This window comes from Neurospora tetrasperma, assembly GCF_000213175.1.
Source record: "Neurospora tetrasperma FGSC 2508 unplaced genomic scaffold NEUTE1scaffold_81, whole genome shotgun sequence".
NCBI classification, from domain to species: domain Eukaryota; kingdom Fungi; phylum Ascomycota; class Sordariomycetes; order Sordariales; family Sordariaceae; genus Neurospora; species Neurospora tetrasperma.
In genome coordinates this window covers 5931748-5958945 of record NW_009799179.1, presented here as the reverse complement: position 1 = coordinate 5958945, position 27198 = coordinate 5931748, and the positions used below count along the sequence as shown (strand labels likewise).

General features: G+C 33.3%; 1 protein-coding gene across 1 annotated transcript; it reads right to left on the bottom strand.

Annotated features, from left to right (window-relative positions):
* Positions 1–11673: 11673 nt before the first annotated feature.
* On the bottom strand, positions 11674–25341 carry NEUTE1DRAFT_142693 (uncharacterized protein; the record flags this gene model as incomplete). Its single annotated transcript, XM_009858172.1, has 4 exons — positions 11674–11741; positions 11801–11813; positions 20620–20702; positions 25335–25341. The coding sequence occupies 4 exons, from the start codon at positions 25339–25341 to the stop codon at positions 11674–11676; spliced, it is 171 nt and encodes a 56-aa protein (XP_009856474.1).
* Between the last annotated feature and the right edge of the window lie 1857 nt (positions 25342–27198).

Sequence of the window (27198 nt, the reverse complement as noted above, 5' to 3'; positions counted from 1 at the left end):
CCCCCCCCCCCCCCCCCCCCCCCCCTTCTCCCCCCCCGCCGCTGAAGAAGGACTTAGACTTAGTGTCGATTAGGACTAATAGAATGGGACCTAATCGGCGGGCAGTGTCACTTTTATACGCGGGCAGTGTACACTGCCCGTGTAGTAATTCGATATTTGGGATTCTTATACGGGCAGTCCCACACTAATCCCTAACCCTGAGAATCCGTGAAATTGACAGATTTATCTTAGCGATTTGATTTTGCAACCATCACAATTTACGCAATTTCCTTACAAAGTAGCCAGAGGTAGTAAGAAACCACCATAGCTTTACGAGAACTAATCGTATCAATACAATTTCAACGTTAGTATACTCGCCGTACTATACTCTATCATCTACTAACTCTTACCAACAATATATCGGCCGCTATCGAGATTAGTAGTAATTCTAATAGCTACTATATAAGCAATAATAATAAGCTTACATCGACTTCTCCCACTTCTACAACTACTCCTATACCTACTACCAATTAATCTATAACCCCTATTTCCAACGAAGGGGCATCAAATATATCTACTAACAATACAGAAAGCTATACTATACCCAACCCAACAATAGAAGAAATTATACCCTCACCACTTCCTTCTATATAGGAAGTACAAAATATTCTTAATAAATAGGGACGGTCTTATAGTACAGCTTTCAAGCATACTTAAGCAACAAACTATCGAAATAGTAACCCAATATACTACCGCTTAAAGTATAACCAATATAGCCAACCTCGTCCCTCTACTATTAAACTAAGGAAGATAAGAAGTCGCAAGTATAATTGTAAGTAGATAGGGGTAATTATTACTCTTTAAGAAAATAACTAGCAATAGATTTATTAATTAAATCCGAATTATTAAATTCATAACTATACGCTATCCCTATATACTTCTACCTATCCCCAATATTATAAAATGATTAATAAAGTTTATAAAATGGTTACTACTTTATCCTACCAGCCTGGTATTAGACTACGAAATATCCTAACTATTATTAAACGTAAATTTAAGGGAAGTATATTTATACAGAGAAATATTGATAATTAGCGATAACGTATTAAAAAGTCACAACACTATAACTACAACGTAGCCGCTACCCTTATTAGAAAATTTCATAAATTTAGGCCTTCTAAAGTTCCCTATATTATTAAATAGTATAAAGACGATCCCAACCATCTACTAGGTATTATATAATCTTAGGAATTCTATATAGATTAGTAGCAATTTTATCCGGAGTATTAAAATATTAATAATATTTATAAAACTAATCAGTATAGCTACCCGTTTACTATTATTATTAGTATAATAAATACCAATTCTATTTATTCTACTGCCTTCGGTCTAATTAATAACGAGAAGGTTAACGGATTTACTTAATTAATTAATGCTTTTAAGTAATTACATTATAAAGCGAGGGCAATTAAACTAAAAGTTATTATTATAGATTTCAATAACTAATTTAAAATAGTATTAGTTACTATCTTCCCTAATACTTAATAATAAATATATATATTTTATATTAATTATAATATATTTCTATAGGTAAAGAAGAAATAGAAACGGACTATTAGCGAAGCTAGTAATTTAGAATTTAAAGAGCGAGAGCTAATTACCTTTAGATAGAGGGACGAAGCTATTTTAAATTCTTCTACCACTAGCTCAAAGACTATCAATTATATATACTATAGTTTTTTTAAGCTTTGGAAGTCGATAGTCTTTATATATAACGAGGCTACATTTATTTAGTAATAGAAGCGGTTAACTATTAACTTTATTAATTAATAAAGGATATTATTATATTTATAAAATATGTATATATCTTTCCGCTACTAATAAGTACGTTACTATATATATTAGTATTGCAATTTCGGTTTAATGGTTATATCCTCCAATAAATCTACTAATTACTGGATTAAAGGCTTTTTAATCAATAGAAAGATGGATCTCTTTACTCTCTATAACTCTATTTATATTATAGTTGAAAGAGAGCGTAATTAGTAGGTTAAAAACGTTACTAATTAAAATATAAAGATACGAGGTAAATTTATAGGCCTAGGGATAGAGGTATTAGGAAACTTACCCTAGCGGATTATATATTACAGTCTTAATTTAATACACCGTTAGTTGCGTATTACTCTATTTAGAATACCCTTAAATATAGGGAATAGGCTTCTATAAATTTGGGAGGATTGTAATTATACTATTTAAAAGTAGTATAGTATATTTTATTACTCTAAGATATTAATTAAGCTTAAAATTAATAATTAGCTTAGCCGCTAGGATATTTACTACTATTATTATATCCGGGTACTACTAGTACGTAGTATCTTCTTTACCTTAATTCCTTCTATAAGAATTTGATTAATAATAATAATTAGAATTAGTATAACCCTTATTTACATATTAAAAACCTTAAGATTATTAATAGAATAAGAGGGAGGCTAAAGAATAATGTAATCGAGCTTCTTAAAGATTAATAGGTTATTAGCATAGAAGGGTTACCTATTAGAGGGAAGAGAAGGGTTATAAAGAGGAAGGTAAAGAAACGGTCGAATAGTAGGGAGATATTAAAGCCCTCGCTCCGCCGGCACAAATTTTAATGGGAGATAGTTAATGAAGTTAGTACTGGGGATAAGGAAGTTAGTTCTATAGGTTCTATTATTAAAGTACGAGAAGGATTACCCTTTTTATTAAATCCTTTTTTAGATAGCGTACTTCCTCCTCTTACTACTGCTCTCTCTAACAATCTATTAGTTCTTTTAAGCTCTAACGAATAGCCTGCCCGTAAGAAACGTACTATAGTACGTTCGTTAGTACTATTAGTACCATTAGCTATTATTAGAAGTAGGAGGACAATTAAGCTATTAAGAAAGAAGTTGGGGGAGTAAATTCTAGATGTGAATTGAGGTAGATAATATAGATTATATTACGTTGGTTTATAGTTTACTATAATGGCCGTCAATACCAATAAGTTATCACCAGATATACTAGAGCTAATATTTAAGACGAGAGAGGATATTAGAGGGTTAGGGATTAGTACGGCACTGCCCGTATAAAGATACCGAATAAAGATCCCTATACGGGCAGTGTACACTGCCCGCGTATAAAAGTGACACTGCCCGCCGATTAGGTCCTATTCTTTAAATTATAATAGTTAATTCAATTATTTATATCAGTTTTCAATCGTCAGGATGTAACCTTCCCAAGTATTATTGATTAGGGTAACCTGAAATAATACAAGGGTATAATATAATTGAGTCGAACGCAAAGCTGAAATTCTATTTATAATAGAAGATTTTGAATAAGGAGAAGAAAAGGAAGAGCATTAGGTATATACATTGCGGACCCAAATAAATACCCCGGTACGCAAGCGACCGCAGGACCCACATACGGGTCGCCAGCAGCCAATCCCTTCACTCACATCCCCCTTCACCTACCACCTACATTACAAACAAGAGCAAACACCTTCAATAGGCTTAGAGCCCGCCTTAGCCAGTCTTAGCACGAACCTTCCATGTCACTTGTTCCTCCAACCTTCGTAGCACCAGTCCTCCCATGGGGGTATAGCGGGCGTGGCGGCATGGCCGGACCGGCGCCGTTACATTTAGGATATTGAAAATAAATATATTAAGAAAATACATCGTTCGATATTTAAAATTTATAATTGCAATAGTTATAAACCTTGCTTATAACTAATTATTAGATAGTTTGGTAAATAGTTCTCCCATTTTACAAAGAGTAAAAACGTTAAAAATAGGTTAAAACGAAATTACTAACAAATTACTAAGAAAGAAGCTCTTTGCAAGGTCAGTAGTAATTATACGTACGTAGCGCAAATGAAGGTACAATAAACTTTTATAGAGTAAGAGCACTATTAGGTATAAGGTATAATCTTTATTATTATACAAAGGAAGGAAGAAGAGTGTGCGCTAGCCTAGGCATAATATAGGTACTAGTATAACCTACTAGAGTAGGTCTTACACAGCCTAATCCAAATGCCTAGGCTGGCCCAGTGCCGTAGCAAGGCATACGGGGCACGTAATACTACGGCAGGGCATAGGGTATATAATCTAATATGCGATCTAGCCCTGTAACACGAACGGTGTATAAATTCGGTAGTAATTATTACTCCTTTAATAGCAAATTGCTATTCGAAGTTAAAAAGGATAAACGTTTTAATAATAATAGCAAGTAATTATTAGAAGGTAATACCGATTTTATTCGGGATTACTTTCGCTATAATATTAGCCTATTATTTTAGTACTTCCTAAGTACTTTTATTAATCTCCTTTAAAATATCCATTTGTAAATTGTTAAAATCCTGCTTAGTAAGAAATTTTCGGTTCTAACCTGATTAACTTCAGGTTGTATAAACCTACTTTTTCTAATGTAAATATATATAAATTTAGAAAGTAATTTTCGAATTTAATATCAGTCCTCGGTCGAAGTAATATTATAGTCTATAGATTCATTCATTCTCTTAATTAATTTCTTTAATATATTCTTATTTTCCTCCGTTTTATCCAAAATCTTCATAATAAGTACAGCTTTAGGGTCGTTATATATAGAAATTTCCACAAATTGGTTATAAATACTATTTTCGAATTCATGAATATTATTATTAATAGCTATCGGTAGTAATGGCGTTTACTCTGGGGGCACCCGCGTCGTCTTACGGGGGCACCCAACCTTATTAGGGCACCCGAATTAACTAACATTTTAAGGTAAAATAGCATTTACACTGTAAATTCCATAATGTTACACCTATATAAAAAAATAACAGCAATGTCTAGTGATATAGTCTTATATAGACATTTCTATAGGATCTACTATTTTAAATATATAAAGTCTAAAGTATTTATCTATATACTTCGAACAATTATACTACTAACTTCTAACTACCTCTACCTATTTCGTACGTACAATTTTAGGAGTTAGTAAGTCTATTTGAACCCTCTCTCTCTTATATTAAATTACTTACTTAATTAGGGAGTTCGATTCTAGTATAGCTACTTTAATAGAGTCTAATATTAGTTTTGATACTAGCTCTTGAAAGGGTATCTCTAAAAACGACTACTATTGATCTAAAAATAATTATTCTAGCTCTAGCTCTGGCTCTAGCTCTAGCGTAAGCTGTAGAGAGGGTAAGAATTCCAACTATAATTCTAATTTTAGAGAAGGCTCCAAATTATATACTAGAGAGAGTTTAAAGGGTAGGAGTCTTAGAGGCGGGAAATTTAAAAGCGGGAGTACTATCGATTCTAGTTTCAATTCTAATTCTAACTCTATGTTTAGTGCAATTACTTTAATACAATCTAGTATTAATTCTAGCTTTGAGCTACTTTCAAATACTATATCCGATTCGCTACTATAGTTAGAAGTATTAAAGTTGACCGGCTTTCGTATACGTTTACGTTTAGTAACGGCAGAATTAAGAGTAAATTCGTTAATATTATTACTCTCTTAGTGAAATTTATAATAGTGTATATTCGGTGATAAATGAAGAAGGTTATTGAAGTTACTTTATCTAATATACTTAACTTTCTTATTTCCTCTCTTACGCTTTAGAATTTTTAATTTAGTTATAGGAAGGGTATATTTGTTAAGGATAAATTTGATAGAATTCTTAGGACAGCCTTTCTTCGTAGGTATAATACGGGGGTTTCGAAGGCGAAGGTAGACATTATAAGTATCTTATTGAATTAAATTAAATAATAGAGGTAAATAAATAACAAAATAGTAAATTCAACGTACGAGTAACTCTTCATAATACTAGCGAGGGTATATATAGGTAAACTTCAGTACCTTCTTTATAACTACCCTATTAAAAATAATGTAGGCGTTTACTCCGGGGGCACCAGGTGATGGCTACGGGGGCCCCAATCCTTATTGGGGCCCCAATATTTCAAGGCTTGGCACGTTATTTACTCGTAAATTATCATTTACGTAGTATATTCTATAGAATTACACACAACGCCCGGCAACACGGGGAATGCCTAGCAATATAGTTTTATATAGAGATTTCTATGGTATATAATGTTTTGAATATTAGAGAATCTATTATATCCATCTAACTACTACAACTATTTCTATACGTCTATCTACCTACTCTCAAGTACTCGTTGCCTTCCTTTTCTTGCGTTTAATTACCTACTTAACTGGGGAGCTCGATTCTACAGCTATTTAAATAGTATTTAGTACTAGCTCTAGTTCTGGAGACGACTACTATCGTTCTGGAGATGACTATTCTAGCTCTAGCTCTGGCTCTAGTATAGGCTCTAGTATAGGCTCTAGAAAGGGGGTTAGCTTTGGAGAGTGTAAGAATTCTAACTATAATTCTAATTCTAGAGAAGGTCCTAGATTTAGTATTAGAGAGAGTTTAAAGGGTAGAAGTTTTAGCGGTGGAAGTTTTAGAAGCGGGAGTGGTATCGCTTCTATCTTTGCTTCTGATTTTGAATTTACTTTTAGTATAGCTATTTGAATATAATTTAGTATTAGCTTTGAATTACTTTTAGATATTATATCCGATTCGCCACTATAGTTAGATATATTAGAGTTAACTAGCTCTTGTATCCGCTTGCGTTTAATACCTCTAGACGTAGAGTTAGGAGCTAGTTTATTAATATTATTTCTCTCCTAGTAAGATGATTTACGTTGTATATTAGGTTGGAGACGAGGGAGATTCTGGCGGTTACTCTATTTAATAGGTTTAACCTTCTTCCTTTTCTTTGAGTTGGGTGTGGAGGTAAGAGTATGCTTGTTAGGGATTAATTTGGTAAAGTTCTTGGGTCGATTGCAACGTATTATTACAATATAGGGATTTCTAAGACGAAGGTAGAAATCGTTAATATCCTACTCCTAAAGACTAGTTAATAATTATACATAGATAAATTATAGTAATAAGGAACGTACGAAAGGTACTTTGAAATACTAGTAGGGATAAATATAATTGAATTTTAACGGCTTCTTAATAGTTAACTACTTAAAGATTTTATAGTAGCAAGGTAACTTATATTGAAGGGGAATATTACAATCCTTATAATAGGGTGGGAGAGGAGGAGGGTTTCTACGTTAATCTATTGGTTAGCTTTTATTTATTTAAAGGTATTTATAGTTAATTATATCTAACGCTAGAAACGTAATTTGTAATAGAGGTTGGCCTAAGTAATTACGAGTAATATATTTATTGTATTGGCGGGTTTAGTAGTTTATTAGTTTCTATTTAAAGGTTCTATATTATTTATTGGCTATTTCGAGAAGAGCGATGCTCGGCGCGCAGTGTCACTTTTCTACCCGCGCAGTGTCACTGCGCAAGTAGGGTTATCTATAAAGGCATTGCTACTGGCGCAGTACTATAGTATTCCCTAACCCTGTGATACCTCTAATATAATTAGACATCTTGACAGCTAGCTTTGAAGTTCGTAATATATTCTTGGTGGAGTTATAGTAGTTAATTGGTTGTGCTTACACAAGGTCGCTAATCTCGCAAATCTGTATTGACTGTGTAAAATAGTATATTTGCAAGCTCTTCACGGCGGCAGTGCGCGAATCGATAAGCTCACCGGGTTGTCTTATATACAGTTAATCCATTACTATTAGGGTTAGGGATTACTATGGCACTGCGCGGGTAGGAATCCCTATATAAATGTCCCTACTCGCGCAGTGTACACTGCGCCAGGAGAAAAGTGACACTGCGCGCCGAGCAAGGCTCTTCGAGAATAGTAGAAATTAGTTTAAAAATATCGCTATTACTATTAAAAAGGTAATTTTTAATGCTAAGGTTGCTTAATTTAGCTAGGGAGGTAATCCTTATACTAGAATTTTCACACTATTTAATGTAATAGTATGCTTATTAATTTCTAATAGGTAGCTAGTTCTTTTGGATATAACGAAGGATTAATTTCTGGGATAAAAAGCGCCTTTTTATATCCTCCTAAGTAGTAAAGAAGTTATCCTTTGTATAGCTATATATTATAAGTTTAAATTGCTTTACAATACTATAAGGATCGTTAATAATAGAGGTAATTAAATTGTTAGAAGGGTTGGTACCTCTACTATACATAGAGGTATAGAGATTATAGTTTTTATTATTGAAAGGCATGGGGGTAGCCTATTTATTAACACCCTTTTTATTATTAGAATTATCGTTCAATTCTTCGTTAGTATTATTCTTTACCTTCTTAAACTTTAGCTTAGCGTTGTATAGTACGTTCTTAACTATATATAATAAATAGAACTACTATTAAGTATTAAGGAAGATTGATTCCAAGCATTGCTTTATTTCCTTACTCTTATTAATATTAACGATCGTCGGCTCTAGAAGGTTGTATCGTAATTGTATTTATTTGGTAGCGTTAATTAAGAAGTTAAATACTATTTGCTTCTTATTATTAATAATACTAAATATGTAATTGAAGATAGAATTAACGTTAGTAATATTAAATATTTAATGGAATAGGTAGTTGAAGCAATTGGAATTATAAGTATTATTAATAATTATAACCTTATAAAAGCGCTAGGCTATATATATATAACGTAGAAGAGTAAAGATAATACCTAGTAGCTTTGTTTTATTATCGGGATCTATCTTCTTAATATAATTAATGTTATTATTATTAAAGACTTTAATTAAGGCACTTATTGGCGTATAGCTATTAAGATTACGACGGCGAATTTGTGCGTATGCGTTATAAATATCCTTCCTTGTATGTACTGCTTCTGGGTGGTCGTTTCAAACAATAGAGGCAATCTCTCGAGCTCGTATAATATTAAGTTTTGAATGGTTATTAATAGTTTTAAATACTTTCAGCTTCATCTTTCGATATTGAGGGTAAATAGAAGGGTCGTACAATTGAGGATAGTTGTATATTTAATAATAGGATGTAATATATAAATAAAAATATTAGAGATTATTTTCCTTCTTTACTACAGCTATCTAATTATAATTATACTTCCTTAAGGCTATCTTTTGAATTGTTACCTTAGATTTACGAGGCTAGCTATATCGGTCGTAGAACAAGTAATATCGTGTGTATTTTAAGGCTAGAACTCTCGGCTTTATACTACGGCTGTTTCGATAATTAATTGTAAAGCTATAGTCCTTTGCCCAATTGTTAACCGCTTTGTAAAGCTCTTGAATTGTGGTAGACGAGGGGATGGCGCTAGTTGGTGGGTTGAATATTTCGTTTCGGTAGTTAATAGTAATTCCTTCCTTATTAGAAGAATTAGAATCGTTAGTACAGTTGGTAGTATCGTTATTGGAGAAGCTTTCCTACTCTTCTTTGTTGCTTTGACTAGAGGTAGTTTAATTATTAGGTAGTATTTTGAAAGTATTGTACGTAGTGTGCGTAGTACTATAAGGCTTTAAGAACGTTAGTAAAGTATTCTATTAGTTAATACGACTATCATTTACGTACGTATAGTTAATTCTAGCCTATTCTAGTAATAAAAGGACGTTTAGTTGTAGAAGGAGAGTAAAAAGGATGTTTAAAATTACTAGAGTATAAGTGAATGAGGGATCTACTGGTTGACTGGGCTTGTTACCGTCTTACAAAGAAATACAGTTGTACGATTACTGTCTGATTGTATTGAAAGGTTGAAAGAAAGATTCTGTACGTTAAACCCTAACCCGATTGGGGCCCTAATAAGGATTGGGGCCCCCGTAGCCAAAGGCTGGTGCCCCCGGAGTAAACGCTATAATGTAGTAGTATAATAGTCCATACTAAGTAATAATACTATATTCTTTATTATAAAGCTCCAAAGTAGACGGGTCTCTTCGTTAATTAATTAGTATATACTTTTCTACTTAGCGGTATTCGTAATTAATCAACTCGAAAGCAATATATTTAATCTATAATAGTAGTTTCCCCAAATATATATAATCGATATACTATTAGCGCTAGCGGGTTTACTGCTTTATAATCTTATCTTTAAACGTTTAATATCAATTAGTAGTTATTTCTACAATAGTTATAATAAGCTTATAAATATTCCTATTACTATTAAGAAAGTAACTTTTAATATTAAAGTTACTTAATTCAATTAGCGAAGTAACCCTAATATTAAAGTTTCTATACTTCTTAATATAATAGTATACCTATTAATTTCTAATGGAAAGCTAATTATTCTAAATATATCGAAGAACCAGCCTTTAACCTTCAAACTACTTTCTTAATCTTCCCTAAACTACCTACAACTCTAGCTCAGTACTAGCGTATATTATAAACTTAAATATAGCTATTATACTATAGGGGTTATTAATAATCTTAGAGGTAGTAACGGGTTAAGAACTAGTAGTCGATTTACCGGGGGTACCGCTAGTTTGTATAGAAGAGTAGACTCTTTAATCGGCCAAGTTAAAAGAAATTAGATTCTCCTAATTATTTTTACCCTCCTTATCCTTAGAATTATTTCTATTGTTAATCCCCTTTTGCCTCTTCTACTTCTTTTTGGCATTGAATAGTACATTCTTAATAATATAAAATAGATAAAGCTATTATTGGGTATTAGGAAATAAATTTCTAAGGATTATTTTATCTCTTTATATTTATTTGTAATAACGATTATAGGAAGGGGTAAACTATAGTGTAATCCTAGCTCTTTAGTAGCTTCAATTAAGAAGTTAAAGGTTTCTTCCTTCTCGTTGTTAATAATACTAAAAATGTAGTTGAATATAGAGCTAATAAATAAGACGTTTGAAATTTAGTGAAAAGGATAATAAAATTGGTTGGTGTTGTACGTAATATTAATAATTATAATTTTAGGGAATATTCTAGCTATTTCTATATAAGTTAGAAAGGTAAAAATAAAGCCTAGTAACCGTTCGTTATTATTCGGATCTACCTTTTTAATATATTTAATATTGTTATCAACAAAAGACTTAATTAGAGCACTAATTGAGGTATAGCTATTGAAATTGCGGCGGCAGATATATATGCGTACGTTGTATATATCGGTTCTTGTATATATAGAGTTTAGAAAGTCTTCCCGTACTATAGTATTAATCTTTTAAGTTTGTATAGTATTAAGTTTAAAAGTGTTATTAATCTGTTGAAATATCTCTGGCTTTATTTTATAGTATTGGGGATGTGTAGATAGGTACTAGGACTAGCCGTAGTTGTAGATTTGGAAGTCTAGGTTAGAATATAAGTGAAAGTGCTAAAGACTATTGCCTTTAGTATTTTTAATTATAAGCGCTTTCTATTAATAAGTATATTTGCGTGAAGTTGTCTTTCGAATAGTTGCTTTAGACTTCTGTAATTCGCTATAGTAGTTATAGATAATATAGTATCGTGTATAGTCTTTAATAAAAGCTTTAAGCTTATTACGTTCCTAGGTACGATTAATTATAAAGTTATAAGACTTTGCCTATTCGTTTACTACCTTGTAAAGAGCCTTAATTGTAGCCGTAGGGAATATAGCGTTAGAGGGTAGGTTCGCAATTGCATTTCTTTGATTAAAGAGTTCGTCTTCTAGTTCGTTGTTACTATCGTTAGTTAGAGTTGGGCTGTAAGAAGGGACGTTGTAATTTGAATCGGATTTAGGATCGCTCTCTTCGTAGAAGTAAAGTGATTGGGTTAAGGAAGGGGGACTGGAATTAGCTAATTATATATTAACGTTGACGGTATTGTCGTTAGAGAAGCCTTCCTACTCCTCCTTTTCTTTGATGTAGGTAAGGTTGGTAAGCGAGGGTGACGCTATCTTGTACTTTGAAGCTTTAAGAAGGTTAGTAAAAATTTTTAGTAATTAATACGATTGATATTTATATACGTACGGTTGATTCTAGCCTGTTCTGGTGTTTATAGATCCCCTAGTAATACAGAGGAAGTAAAATAAAGATTCAAAATTACTAAGTCTTAAATTTGGGCATTGAGTGCTTGTAAATAGGGGTTCTATTGGCTAACTGGGCTGGGCACCGTTTGTATGGAAATGCTATTGTATAACTACTGTTTGATAGTATTAATGGTTGGTAATAAAGAATCTGCACGTTTAACCCTAACCCGATGGGTGCCCCAATAAGGTTGGGTGCCCCCGTAAGACGACCCGGGTGCCCCTAGAGTAAACGCCGTAGTAATAATGTAACACTATCACTACGTTCGTCGTAGGATATTGTAAGGGAGGTAAACGACCCTCCTAAATCGATTGCCGTTATTAATATTCGTTTTGGAGCGCTCCTCGACTAGAAATCGACGTTTCCGGTTTCGGCGTCATTTTCCTTTCTATTTAATATAGGTAATTAATTTCGTATTCCGTCAATTAAGACAGTATATAGGAACTTTATGTATAAGAATGTCTTTTCGGACCGTTGAGAATATCTTCAAACACCGTCGACCCACCCTCCCCGCCGTCCCAGCCAATTAGAAGCGCCGCATCCTCTCGCTTCTACTAGCTCCCGCTTTTGACTCTACTCTACTCAATCCTTCTCGTACCGCGCCCGCTAAGCTCCTAGATTTCAAGCTATTACACTTATCTAGGGGTTGCACTGGCCACCCTCGTACTATACTAGCCACCTAGCTAATTTAATTTAACGATTATTCTAGTATATACCTCATTGTATTACTTCCTCTACTAAACTATATATATTACCTTCATTACCCTTAATTAATCTACTACATTATATATCGCTAATTATTACTAAGTTAATAAAGCGCTACTATTCAGTCGACGGTACGAATTCATTCATTACTTTTTAATGTATTTCCCTAATTAATTGTAATGTAAATAGCCGATACAGCGACCCAGCCCGCATACGACTGTAGCGTAGGTAACCCCAATGAAGTAATCGACCTTACTTTTATCAACCCTAATTTGAGACCCCTAATAAGTACTACCCTAACCGAGCCTACCTTTACCTAGCTAAAACCTATTGATATTAATATTAATAACGATAACAATAACAATAATAATAATAACCCCGTCTCCCTCCCTTACGAATATAGCAATTACCCCGTCTTTAATACCTAGTAAAATACCCTCGATAAATTAATAAATATTATATAAAAGCAATAAAGAGAATTTGGTTCTAGTATTGTAAAGGGTCGTTCTAATAACCTCTAGAAGGAGTATAGCAGTTGTACGAGATTTGAGCTTATTTGTACTACCGGTCCCTCTCGCTACAAATTAAAGAGTTACTCTTGGTCAATTTTAATTGCTAAATAGGGATACTTTTAGCGGGGGTATACCAAGGTATTGAAGTGTAATAACCGACGGTAGACTTTCGAATTTCAATACAGTAATAAATCTTATAGCTATCCGCCTAGTAAAAAGCTATTAGTTTATTCGGTATTTAAGGCTGAGTATAAGGTATTTATTGCTACCTATATCGACCGATTAGGTATATCCAATTGCGAGATTACTAGCGAATTGGAGCAGAAATTTCTAGAGATTTACAAGTAGTTTAATTAGTAGTAGTTTATTAACCTTCGTTATAAATCTAAGAAGACTAACCCTCCGCACACCCAACCCATTCCCTACATACACCCAGAAACCCCCAGGCAGCTAGGATGTAAATAACCGTGTTTTGGGTGTAATCTTACTCGTTTTGCAGGTTAGGGACCTTGGTCAGATTTCTGAGGTCACTTTAAAATGTGTAATTCTGGCGATATCTCTGTACGCAATTAACACCATTTGTAGATGAATAAAAGTAAATAATTTGAATAAGATTAGATATAGTAGCGATGGTAATGGATATTGGTATGCGACGTTGTTAGTATACGACGTTGTTAGTTTGCGACGTTGTTGGTTTGCGACGTTGTTAGTTTGCGACGTTGTTGGTATACGACGTTGCTAGTATGCGACGTGCAAATGGCTGGCGGTAATAGGTGCAGTTGATTGTATGAAAAAGCGTAAAAGAAATGACCTGAAAACGGTATTTACAATGTCAGGTGTTATCAGCTGTATTGTCCCACAATTTTTGGTTTTTGGGTGTATGTAGGGAATGGGGTGGGTGTGCGGAGGGTTACTCTTAATATTCAATACTATATTCTTATTAATATAAAAGATATAGAGTTAGGACTATACTTAGGGATAAACTCGTTTAACGGCTAACTTTATTACTATATTATAATCTATAATAGTAATTTATAGTTTATTAGTAGTAATAGTTTTACAATGAGCGTTAATTTAATTTATAAGCTAGTTAAATCCCTCCTACCGTTGGTCATTAATTAGCCTAAAACTATAATTAAAGGTATAGCCGACCCCTACTATACTAATAATTTAGAAAAAGGCTAGGCCTTTATTATTAGTTTTATACGTATTATCGTATATTTAGACCTAGGGATTTTCCTTCCACCTTTACTCCCCCTATACATTATTCTAAAAGAGGATGATTAATTTAGTTTTGGCAGTATCTTACTAAGTAACTTTAAAGTAGACCCCCTTCTCTATGAAGAGTTTTATAGTAAGTTAGAATAGGTTATACCTAACTTATACCTCCTTCTTAAAGAGTAACCCTCCGCACACCCACCCCATTCCCTACATACACCCAAATCCTAAACATTGTAGGACTATGTAGCTAATAACAGTTGACATCGTAAATTCCCGTTTTTGCCCGCTAAATTTTGTCTTTTCAATACACGCAACATTCCCTCTAGCTTGGTTATTTCTTTCGCGCTTTTTCACATACATAGTCAACTACACCCATCACTGCCAGCCATTTGCACGTCGCACCAACAACGTCGCATACTAACAACGTCGTATACTAACACCTATTGTTATCCCCAACGTATCTAATCTCCCTCAAATCATTTGCTTTTGATCGTTTGCAAATGGCATTGATTGCGTGTAGAGATATCGCCAGAATCACGCAAGTGACCTAGAAATCTGAGCAAGGTCCCTGACATACAAAACGAGTAAGATTACACCCAAAACACGGTTATTTACATGCCAGCTGCCTTGGGGATTTTTGGGTGTATGTAGGGAATGGGGTGGGTGTGCGGAGGGTTACTCAATATTAAGTATAAGTGGGATAAGAAGGTCGCCGCCCAGGTTATATATATTTATACTGCTGCTATATAAGTACAAATATAATAAAAAATATCGGTATTGATATTAGCCTAACTTACGCTAGTATAACCTAGTAATATAACGAGTTTTAAAGAGCTTAACAATAAGGATTAGTAGGTAGTTATTAGCTTTAACCGTCTAGTAGATAGTACGGATTAATCAGAACCAATATCCGATACTATAGAGTATTTACAATCTAGACTTTATACCCTCTAGAAGTATATTTATTATACGTATACTATTAAGGATTTCAACACCGTATTTGAGAAGCTCTATAACTACTTTTCGTAGTAGACTATAATTATCACGTATTTAAAAGAAATATATATAACGGTTAAAGAGGAGTAGGCTACCTACTACGTTAACGAGAAGCTTAATTTTAGCTACTGCACTATATTACTAATCGAATTAACGAATTATACTTCAGAAAATTATATAATTAGCAATAAATCCTATAATTAACCATATTACTACCTATATAATTTATAGTATATTAATCATCGTTTTAATATAGGTAGTAGTACTATCGTCGCCGCTATTACGTAGAGCTTTAAATTAATCAACAGTATAAAATACAATATCGAATACAAGACCGAGAAGTAGATTATTCGTATTAAACGCGAGTATTTTAATTAATTATAGGTAAAAGATACCTATAGAGTAATCTATTAGAGAACTCTCAATAAGTTAGTACATTAACGTTATATTATATTCGGTACTATTCTCACGGAGCTTAAATTAGACTCCAACGAATTGGAACTATATACAGGCAAATTCACTATACAATTCAGTTTGCCCTATTCGTATACAATATTAGAATGCCTCCTTAACCGAATTTAAGTATTTATATTTAGTATTTATATTTAGTATTTATATTTAATAAATATAATTGCCACCTATATTAGTAGCTTTATAGATTATTCAATAACGAGGATAAATATTCAAAATATTAGGACTTTAATAAGGTAATTAAATTTAAAAGTTAACCCCGCTACGATACGCCTTTTACTCCTAATTTTCGTACCCCCCGATTGACTACGCCAATTAGTATTTAAACTCCCCCTCCATTAATAACGCTAGCTTAACTCTAAACGGGAATATTATAACTTCGGGGACGGTCTTACATTTAACCTAACCGTAACCGCCAGCCTAGAATAAGCCGCAACCCTGCAGCATCGATACGAATAGCACTATTAATTTAGCAAAATATATTTATATAGGAGGGTATTAACTTAAAGGTAAAGGATACAGTAGATGCCTAACCTCCTATTCCGTTATAGAGGGAACGAAGCCGTTTACGAAGCTCTATATAAGGAAAGGGTAGAAGAAGGAGAAGAAGTAGCTCTATACGGGGTAAAGGAAGCTATACTACTAGTACGGCAAGTAGAAGTACGCCAACTAGCACCCTAGCTAGTACTTAAGCTTAGTAAAGGAAATTCGCTAGTAGTTAGAACATTCGATTATACAATACAAATTAAATAGATTATAAATATATAGATTAATATAGATTCAATACAATTAATTAATCGTTTAATTAAGCGACTTAATTAAGTGCATTGTACGACCGTACCGCTAAATACACTAGAAAGTACGCTGTAAAGTACGCTGTAAAATTAGTCTGGTGCGTGCACTAGCTGTAGTCTGGAGTTTGGGCTTATTATAGTATGAAAGAATATAATGCCCAGATTTACTAGACGAAATTTATAAAAGAATACAACTGCGAAGTGGAGGGTGGGCCGCGGGTTGAATACGGCGCTTCTGATTGGCTGGGACGGCGGGGAGGGTGGGTCGACGGTGTCTGAAGACATTCTCGACGGTCCGAAAAGACATTCTCTTATTTATATTCGGCGCTACGAATTAGGACGCGTAGTACAATATATCCCTATCTTCACCCTCGCCTATAAAGCTTAAATAAATATAATAGAGAGTTTTACTATTATAATTATTATTCAATTGCTTAATGAAGAATAGTATATTATTATATCCCTACCTTATATTATACTATGCCGTCTAGTATATATTATCGAACTCGCTATAAATTTAAGAAATTTCAAGATACTTTTCATTAACCGTAGCGAAGATTGTCCGTGTTGTAAAGTCCCATTGCAATCAAAGGTTACTAAGGATATAATTCGCTTTTAGGTTAACCTTATAATCCTATACTTTAATACAAAATATTATATAGCTTTCTAATATATACAATAGGGGGTAGCCTTCGTATATAAGATTTATAGCCCGGGTAGTCTACTTCTACTCCGTACTCTTTTTAATCTAAAGTACTATTCTAAAGTGATAGTAGCGTACCTTCTTTTCTAATATAGACTATCGCTTTAAATATTCGTTAGCGATAATTAGTAGGCAGTAATTTATATAATTATAACGGTATATCTATTCAATAACGGACCCGTCTTTATTATACCCTAGTTTTTTAAGCTACTAAGTATGTTAGGTAACTATATTAAATTGGTAACGACGGTTAAAGTTAACAAGGTAGGTAAATAATTCGTTATGATCGTCAACGGGGTCGAAAGATAAGAAGGGATTATCTATTAGGATAGAGACTTCCTCGGCGTGCAGTGTCACTTTCCTCCGTATACAGTATTACTACACAAATAGGGGTCTATATAATAGCATTCCTACGCGTACAGTATCACTATTATCCCTAACCCTCCAACACCCTCATTAGTACTGAACATGGAGAATCAAATCGGTAGCTAGAAACGGGATATCTAGTAATAGGTTTTTAGCCTTAAATAATAAAAGTAGAAGTAATATTATCTATAAGGTAATGAGTAAGATATAGTAACTACGTCGTCTAATTATATTAATCCCTTACTCTTCCAGCTTCTTCCTCGAAGGTTTAACGGTCCTACCGCTCCTAATTATAGCCCGAGGTATTGAAGAACGTACTATAGTACATTTTTTACGGGGAGGCTGTTCGTTAGAATTCGAGAGAGTAAGGGGGTCGTTTGAGGGTGCAGTAATTTGAAGGTCAAAATCTGAAGCAAAAGGATCTAATAATAAAGGTGATCCTAACTGTACCTCAATAGTAGAACCTACAATAGAAGTTTTATCCGAATCTTTATTACCCGTACTAACCTTATCGACTATTTCAAATTAGGATTGCTACCGACGGAGTAATAACTTTAATATCTAGCTACTTTTACCCCCTTTTACTCCCTTCTTTACCACCTTCTTTCTCCTCTTCTCTCTACTCTTCCCTTTTCTAGTATTAGGGACTTACTAATCTCGTAGTAATTCTACTATACTATTCTTTAACCGTCCCCTAATTCTATCAGTAAATTTGGGATCCTTAATACAGGAATAAGGATTATACTTACTCTAATAATAGATTAGTATAAGTAAAGAAAATCTTAATAAAGAAAACAATACATACTAGTAGAGTTCGGATATAATAATAGTAATGAATATCCTAGCGGCTAAGCTAGGATTTAATCTTAAGCTTTATTAAGATCTTATAGTAATAGGGGATACTATACTACTTCTAAATAGTATAATTACATTCCTCCAAATCGTATACCGGTCTTTGCTCTAAAAGTATCCTAAATTGGGCAATATATAATTAACGGCGGATAAGATTAAGACTACAATATATAATTCGTTGAGGTAAATCTCCTAATACTTCCATCCCTAACCTAGTAAACTCGCCTCGTATTTTAATATTGTTACAGGGCTAGCCTGTGACTGTCATCTGGTCGCGGTATTACTACGGCTATGGTTGCCGGTTGATATACGCTCTCTAATTGGTTGATCCGTTCAGCCTTACTACCGCCGCAGTGGCTGCCGGGCTAATGCGCGCTCTCTAATTAACTATACGCTCCCGGAGGCTCCGGTTACGTATACTAAGGATACGGCTCATCCTCGCCTACATAGGATAAGCCGCCACGTACAAATTCTATAATTTCCCTTCTTCCTTGTATAATTATATAAGTTATATTCTACCCTATACGTTTAGTATCGCCTTGCCCCGTAATAATTGATTGTACTTTATTATTATACTACGAGCGTACTTTACTATAAAGAAGAAGTATAAGTTTTAATACTGCTCCGCGACGCCGTTAATCGCCGGAAATCCTGCAAAAAACGTAGAGTTTAGTAGAGCCTATAACTCTTAATAGTGATATTATTATTACTAATAAAGGTATTCTACTAAAAGTATTGGACGAGGATATCGACGTCCTAAACACCCCTCTAAATAGCAAAACCGAAAGTTCCGACCCGCTAATAAATAAAGACGTTTACTTAATTGTATTGAAAGGCGTACTACGTACCTAAATTATTAAATATTTTATTAGTACCGTTATAAACGATAAATCTAAACCTCTTTTAATTTTTAGAAGGTCCCTCGTTAATACGACTATCTTTACGGACAATAGTACTTTCCGATTTGTAATTTCCCCGATCGTTCAAATAGTTTAAATATTCGACTTATTTAATAACGGCCTCTTAAACTAATTTAAAGAGTTCGAAAATTCATTATATTTAGAAAGATTAAAGAATTAGAAGTTCGAAAAAGAATTTAGCGAAGCTTTAACGAAATAGAGGATTATTATAGATAATTAGGATTTTAATAGTAGCGAGAATAATTGTACTAATAATAGACTAGGTATAGGAGGTAGAAGTTTGTTAGGAAATAATTCGGGGGCCGTTTATTTAATTAGTATTATTGGGGCTCCTTTCGAGACCGTAACCATCTCTAGGAAGGCGCCATTTTCCGACCCTAACCCGTTTATAATTAATTAGAAGAACCTTATTCTATATAATAAAGCGTATATTATTTAAAAGAGTAGGATTATAATAGTTTAAGAATTAGATTATTTCTATTTCCCTAATAAGCGTACTAAAATCCTCTACGCTAACTACCTACTAGGCCCTAAAGTAACTATTATATTCGAGAAGGACCTTATAATTATTCTACTCTAATTTAACGCGCTTAACCGGTAGAAGTAGTAGATAGGTAAAAACTTTATTATATTTTTAGATTCCTATTATAATAATATCGATCTAAAATTTAACGCTGTATAACGCTTTAACGAGTTTAAATAGGGTAATGAATACTTTGCCGACTTCGAGACCGAGTTTATTAAGACGGCCGACCGCTATTAATTCAATAAAGCCATAAAGATCTATTACTTCCGCAATAGGATCTCGGCCAAATTCTATATAGTAATTTCCAACTAACGCTAATACCTTAGGGACGACGATTTCGAAGGTTGGCTATTTCTCTATAAGGACCTAGTACACTACCTAAAGGATAATAAATATTGTACTAAGGTTAATTAATTGTAGATAAATAAGTCTAGCGGAAATAGTAATAATAACGGCTTTATTGCGAATAGAAGCGCTTTTAAGGACTATACTATTAGTTAAAGCGGCGATACTATAGACCTCAATATAATTTATATATTTAGAACCATCTATTCCAATATTATTAATTAGCGTATAAAGGAGGGCCTTTGTAGGAAGTATAGCTAAGAGGGTTATATTATACGAAATTATAAGAATGGTATTAATTACGATGGTAAACCTCCGCAATTTACTAGATCCCGCGGTAATTGTACTTACCGGGGTCGTAGCGGCCGTAGCGGCCGCGGAGGGTATAATTGTTATGGGGCTGGCGCCCGGGTTATAGACTCTGGTCTCCAAGACTAGAGCTGTCGTTAGCCATAGTGGCGCAGAGCGCGCAGCCCCAATGAAAACCTCTTAGCGCCGGTGGATCTATATTTCAAATAGACTTTTCCTCCTTTATAGAACCTTAATTAAACTATACAACTAGCACCCGTATTAACCGTACTATCCCTATTATATTAAATTCTATTAATAATAGACCCAATAAATTAGGATATACCGCCGCTATAGTAGTAAAGGTAGTAATACGCTATATTAAATATAAATGGACCCGCTACTAATGCTGAGATAGTTAATGTAGTTGTAGTATTATTTGGCGCTTAGAGAGCCGCTAAGGAAAAAACGCATTATATAGAAGGCTAACGAATTAAAAGAGAGAATTTCGTTAGAAGTTTATTTATAAGTATAGCCTTCGCTAATACTATTAGAACTGCTATTAACGCCCCGCCTACTATTTACAAAATATAGAATAACCCTTAGGCATATACTTTCATAATTACTTATATAGCCCCTACTACCCTTAGTATTATAATTAGTATTACCTAAGAAGCCGCCCCTATTACCGCTCCTAATATTAAATGTAAAAATATTTAATAGCCGAAGTAGGACGGATCTATTTCGACCTTCTCCCTATTCCTTACGTAATTACGCCTTATATACGAAGAAGAGAGAGTAGCTAGAGCGATTTCCAACAACCGATCGGAGTAGTTAATACTATTTAAAATATTCCCTAATAATAAAATAACTAAAGTAAAGGCTTTTTAACGCTATAGCTATATTTACGACTCTTACCGGCCTATTCATTAATTTAACTATTTAGAGTCAATCTTCGGTAGTAAGAATAAAAAGCAGTTCGTATTAACTCGCCTACGAACTATTTACTAATATAAGAATTAAAGTTTCGTTAATTTCTTCCTAGTTTTCGAAGAGAATTTAACGAAGGCGGGAGGGTTAGTATAGGAAGACGAATTCCAATTGGCCTAATTGGATACTTCTATATCTAATACTCTATACGACTAGTTAATCTCAATCTATATACCTAAAATTTACGACTAATATATAAAAAATTTAAAAAGAGAACCTCTACTCGCACGTTGAGAAAACTCTATTCGTACGTGGATGTACTTTTACTTTTCCAGGTATAACTTGGCCAAACTTTAGTCTAAGAAGTCGAATATAGTATTAAACTACCTGTCGATTTTTAACGAATTTTTGGACATATAAACCAAGCTCATAGCCCTAAACGTTATCTAAATCCTACTTTTCTTGCCTTTTGGATATTAATTCCTCTTAATTACTTACTGATTATCTTTCTCTTTCTATACAATTTTCTAAGGCTTCTGAGGACGAGTGTTGTTCGAAGTAGGAGTATTAGATAGAGAAAAAAATAAGAAAAAATCTGAGATATTGTTTGGGTTCTTCCTATACGATTTCAAGTACGAAAAAAGACTTTGAAATGCCCTTTTCTTTCCACGTGCGAATAGAGTTTTCTCAACGTGCGAGTAGAGTTTCTCTTTAAAAAATATTATTTAGTAGTTCGAAGCGAACTAGGCCTTCTATAAGCTTAGCGGGAGTAGTAAGGGGGCCGCCAACTGCCGCTAAAAGTCTTTTCCCCGACGAGAATAAATTATAAATCTACCTTCGAAAAATGCCAATGGCGATATACTTCTAATAATGGGCGCTACTAAAATTAAGAGCGAGAGTTATAATAAGGACGTTAAATATACTAAATAAGTCTCTTAGGAGGAATATAATAAACGGCGCTTAATTAGACTTTATTTATATAATAGGGCTAGCGGATATATAATTAGCGGCTATATATATAGACCGGCTTAGCGTCCTAATAGTATTAGTATTAAAACTACTAATACTAAATTTTAAATTGAGCCGTTATTGGAAGATACCGAAGATTCTTCCTTAGAAAGGTCGGAAAGAGAATAGCTCCTATATAAAGCCGGGTATAGGAGTAAATAGGAATATTAAATAAGGAGGCGGGAGCTTCGAACTTCCCGGGTCTTATAAAAATAAACGTTACTAAAATCCTAATTACTATGAATAATAGAAATTAATTCTATACCCTCATTAATAAAGGTTGCTAGTATTATACTATTATTAGTAAGAGAGTTATTGAGAAGTTGAAGATTCTAGTAATCTTGGACTCGCGGGCACAAGAAGCGTGATGATTGTGCTAAGCTAAGAACGAGAAAGGAAAAGAACTGTAGAGGGCTAAAATATATAGTGGTAGCGCCCTAATGGGCCCCACATATAACCAAGCAATTCGGGCATACTAGTGAATAGTAATTTAGGCGCTCTATACTACAATACCCCCCCGTAGCCCGAAATAGGCTCTATGGATTTATCCTTCCTCTCGTTCTCCTTAATTAAGGTATAATCTTTACTAATTACCTTTTTCTAATTTAAAGTAGGCCCCTTTCCTTCGTCTATCAATATAGCTAATTAGACTCTTTAGAAATTTTTAGCGCCCGTACTAAAACGGGAAGCTGCTTAGCACTTAAACTCCTACTTAGGGGTAGAATACTAGCCAAAATATTATTAATCTATCCCTTCTATTATAAAAGTTATTATTACCCTTAATAATTTATTTATACCTCCTAAAATAACTTAATTAGTGTATATAAAGAACCTTAACTACTTTTACTATTACTAGCCCCCCCTAGGGTGCTATAGGGACGCCTGTAGTATAGCGGTTTATGTAGGACGCTTATAGCCGCTACTAATATAAGTTCGAAAGCTCGTGCGTTCAATTCCCTATTTATAACTTCTTTTCTCTTTAAACGCTTAATTATTATACTACTAACATTTTTTAAATCTTTTTTAATTTCTAATTTTGTCCGCTATAGGTTTTTAGTGTAGTTGTAGGCTGTTTTAAAGGGAATAGGAGACGTAAGACCGCCGTAAGACGTACTATTTCTCGGTACTATTAATAGTTACTCTATAAAAGAATATACTATAAGGTATTCGATTAAGGTGCGCGGAATAAGTCGAATTAAACTCTTTTCTTTTTACTAAAAATTCATTTAACTTCTCTTTTATTTAAAACTCGCTCGGGCCTCTATTGTAATAGTAGTCTTTACCCCTATTCGTTTAAACTTATAGTACTAGTCTTTACTTAAATTTAAATTATTTAATAAAAGAGGTATATTTATTTGCCTTTAAGGGTTTTATTAGGCTATCGGTAATTATATCGTCCCCTTTAATATAGATAATCTTAAACTCTTTTCCTTCAATTTGCTTAATAATTTATTTAAACCGTATATTTATATAACGATTACGGCCCGGAATCTTTCGATTTAAGACCCGACCCTTTATATTCTTATTGTCCGTATATAATCTTTTAGTAATAGTTATTTATAATTTAATTCTTCCAATATTTAGGAGATTTATTATAGTGATTTTACTATTAGAACAAAGTTTATAAATTCTGCCTTAATTATACTAATTGTTACGAAAGTTTGCTTTTTGGATTTCTAATATACTAATCTACCTGTAAAGAAAACGATATATCCTTTAGTATTATAATAGGTTATTAGATTATTTGCAAATGAAGCGTCCCCGAATACTTTTAAATTTATATTCGAAAGTAATATTTTACTTCCTAGAATAATTCTTATATCGGTATACTTTATTAAGTACCTAGATAGGTATTTCAATATTAATAGTAATCCTATTATTAGTTTGGTATTAGTTTCGCAAAGTTTATTAATAGTAAAAGTAATATTTAGTCGGGTGCCTATTAATAAGTAGTTAAAACTTCCGGTCTTTTTAATATATAGCTTCTACTAATTATATACTTCGTCCCTAGTTTTATAATTTCCTACTTTCATATCGTTAGGCTAAGGTATATTAATACTATAAAGACCTTCGTAATTAAACTTCTTCAATAAAGATTTAGTATAATAGGCTTATAAAACGAATATTATCCTCTTATTATAATCCTTTATAATATTGAAGCCTAGGAATATTTTTACTTCCTTTATATATTTAAGCTTGAAGTATTATAGAAGTTGATCCTAGATTTCAAATATAGCTTTTATTGACGGTGCCGCAATTAGGAAATTATTAATATATAGTACTAATAGTACTTTCCTATCTTTATTACTAAATAAATATATATCGTCGCTTACTAGTTTTAAAACCTATATCCTTTAATATTAATAACAATATTTGAAACTAATAAAAGGGGCTACTTTTGAATCTATATAGCGCTTTCTTTAATAAGTAAATTAAACGTTATAGTCCTTTGGGTCCTTTCTCCAAACTAGTAGGTTGCTCTATATAATATATTTTCCCCTTAGGGATTAGAATATTCAAGAAAGTAGTATTGAAATTGAATTGATAGTATTCAAGGTCTATAACTATTATAATAGGTAGAAAGATTTTTATACTTATTATATTAGCGATAGCCATATAAATATTTTTTATATCCTAAGAGCCTTATTTAAAATTGCCGTATACGACCTAACGTACTTTTGGTTCCTTTATTTTAAAGTTATAATTATCCTTCTTATTATATACCTATTTGCTACGAAGGACCTCTATATTTCCTTAGAAAGGTACTAGATTATAAACCTCTTTCTCCTCTAGAGTTTTCAATTGTTTTTCTATAGCTAGCTTCTAATAAATTTCGAAACCGGGCATTTTTCGTACTCTTTTATAATTTTCAGGAACCTGTTCCTAGTTTAGATCGTATACTACCTTTATTCCTATAAGGTATACTAATTATATATTCTTTTTAAGTAAACCTCTCTCTTGTAAGCTCAAGTAGAATATTGGGGTTTTTCTAATAGGCTTATTATTACTATCAATAATAATTTATCTTCTAATTAATATACTTAGCTTCGGTACTACCTACCTCCTTAGTCTACCAATCTTTATTAATTGTAATATCGTAGTATTATTAAATATCTTAATTTAATTTGCCTCTAAACTCTATTATTCTAGTAATGCTTCTTCCTATTCCAGCGATATTCGATATCGGCTTTTTATCATAGCTTAATCTCTGGGTAGTTTTAATAGGGTATTAACTAAACGATTTAGGGATAAACTTTATATTGGGTTCCTTTATAATAGAATAGGCTCTTCCTTATTTAAGTTATTTGGGTTAATGAACGGAGAATTATTAAATAATTTAAATTCCTCTTCCTTATCCTTTAAGTCGATAAATGATTCAAATTTATCTTTATTATATTCAATCGAATTTACTATATTAATAATAGGTATCGCTTTCTATAATACTTTAGGTTATATTATAGTACGTAATTATTTAGTATTCTACTTAATTTATATTGGGGTTTAAGGTATTAGAACTTCCAATTGGTGTATTAGAGCTTCCGGTTAGGATATTGGGGACGGCGTCGGCGTCTAAAGTATATTCGGTAGAAGTATTTGTAATAGGGTTATCGGTCTTAATTCCGGAGCTAGTATAACGTTGGGTAAAGGTATAGGAAGTGTAGGAAGTATAATTAAATTTAAGTCCTTTACTATATTAATTAACTATTCTTTTACTATTATTTTCTCTTGAGTTCGGCCTTGGAAGAGAAGGGACGGAGAGAGTAGAGGCTTACTCCTAGTGGAAGTCGCTACTTCGTCGGCGGCGTGCTTCCTCTAGGACAACCTCTTTTTCTAGGATGGCGGCGTATATTTGTACGAACTATTCTAAACTTCGAAAAATGTCTAATAATACTATAGATGTTGGGGAATCGGACATACGGCGAGATTCTATCGCTAGGAAGATATTTGCGCCCGCTATAGCGAAGCTAAATACGAAGGAGATCGCTTTGGCGAAGTAAATTGTCTATTTAACGAAGATAAGTTGCTCGTCTATTATAAACCGTATAGGAAGAAGGGCTACTTTACGTATAATTATAAAGAGTATCTTATTCTCCGGAAGGCTATTACGAAAGCGTCCGTTGTATACGCCGAGAGGCCGCGGGCATTCGCCCCTTGCAAAAACCTAACCGGAAGGGTATTGAAGCTAACGATAGAAATTACGGACGAAAGTATCCTACCGGACGCCCTTCCTAACTCCTATATTATTATTACCCTAGAGAGATAAATTGGAGGAGGTATAAAAAGAGGGCGGTTAAAAAAGGTTATTAGCCCGACCTCCTAATTGAAACCCTTAGTTCTATAAAGCCGGATAAATATATATCATTTATATTTATAGAGTGCGGAAGGGAGTTGGCTATATACTCGTCAGGTCTACAAAATCGACCGTCAGACTAGCGGGCGAGCCACTAGTCAGGGACATTGATTCGTACATGGACATTGATTCGTACTTGAAACTGGGGGTACCTCCCCACACCGCTATTTTACTAGCAAATAAAAGTAAATCTGGTTAACAACATATTTTTTTAATTGTATGCAGCCCAATTCCCTATACTGCCCAATACTCTAAATATATACTAAACATTTACTCAAATCGATAATATTGACTATATTTACGTACAATCGGTCTTAATTGCACTCAACCCCCTTTATTTAATCCCTCTATCT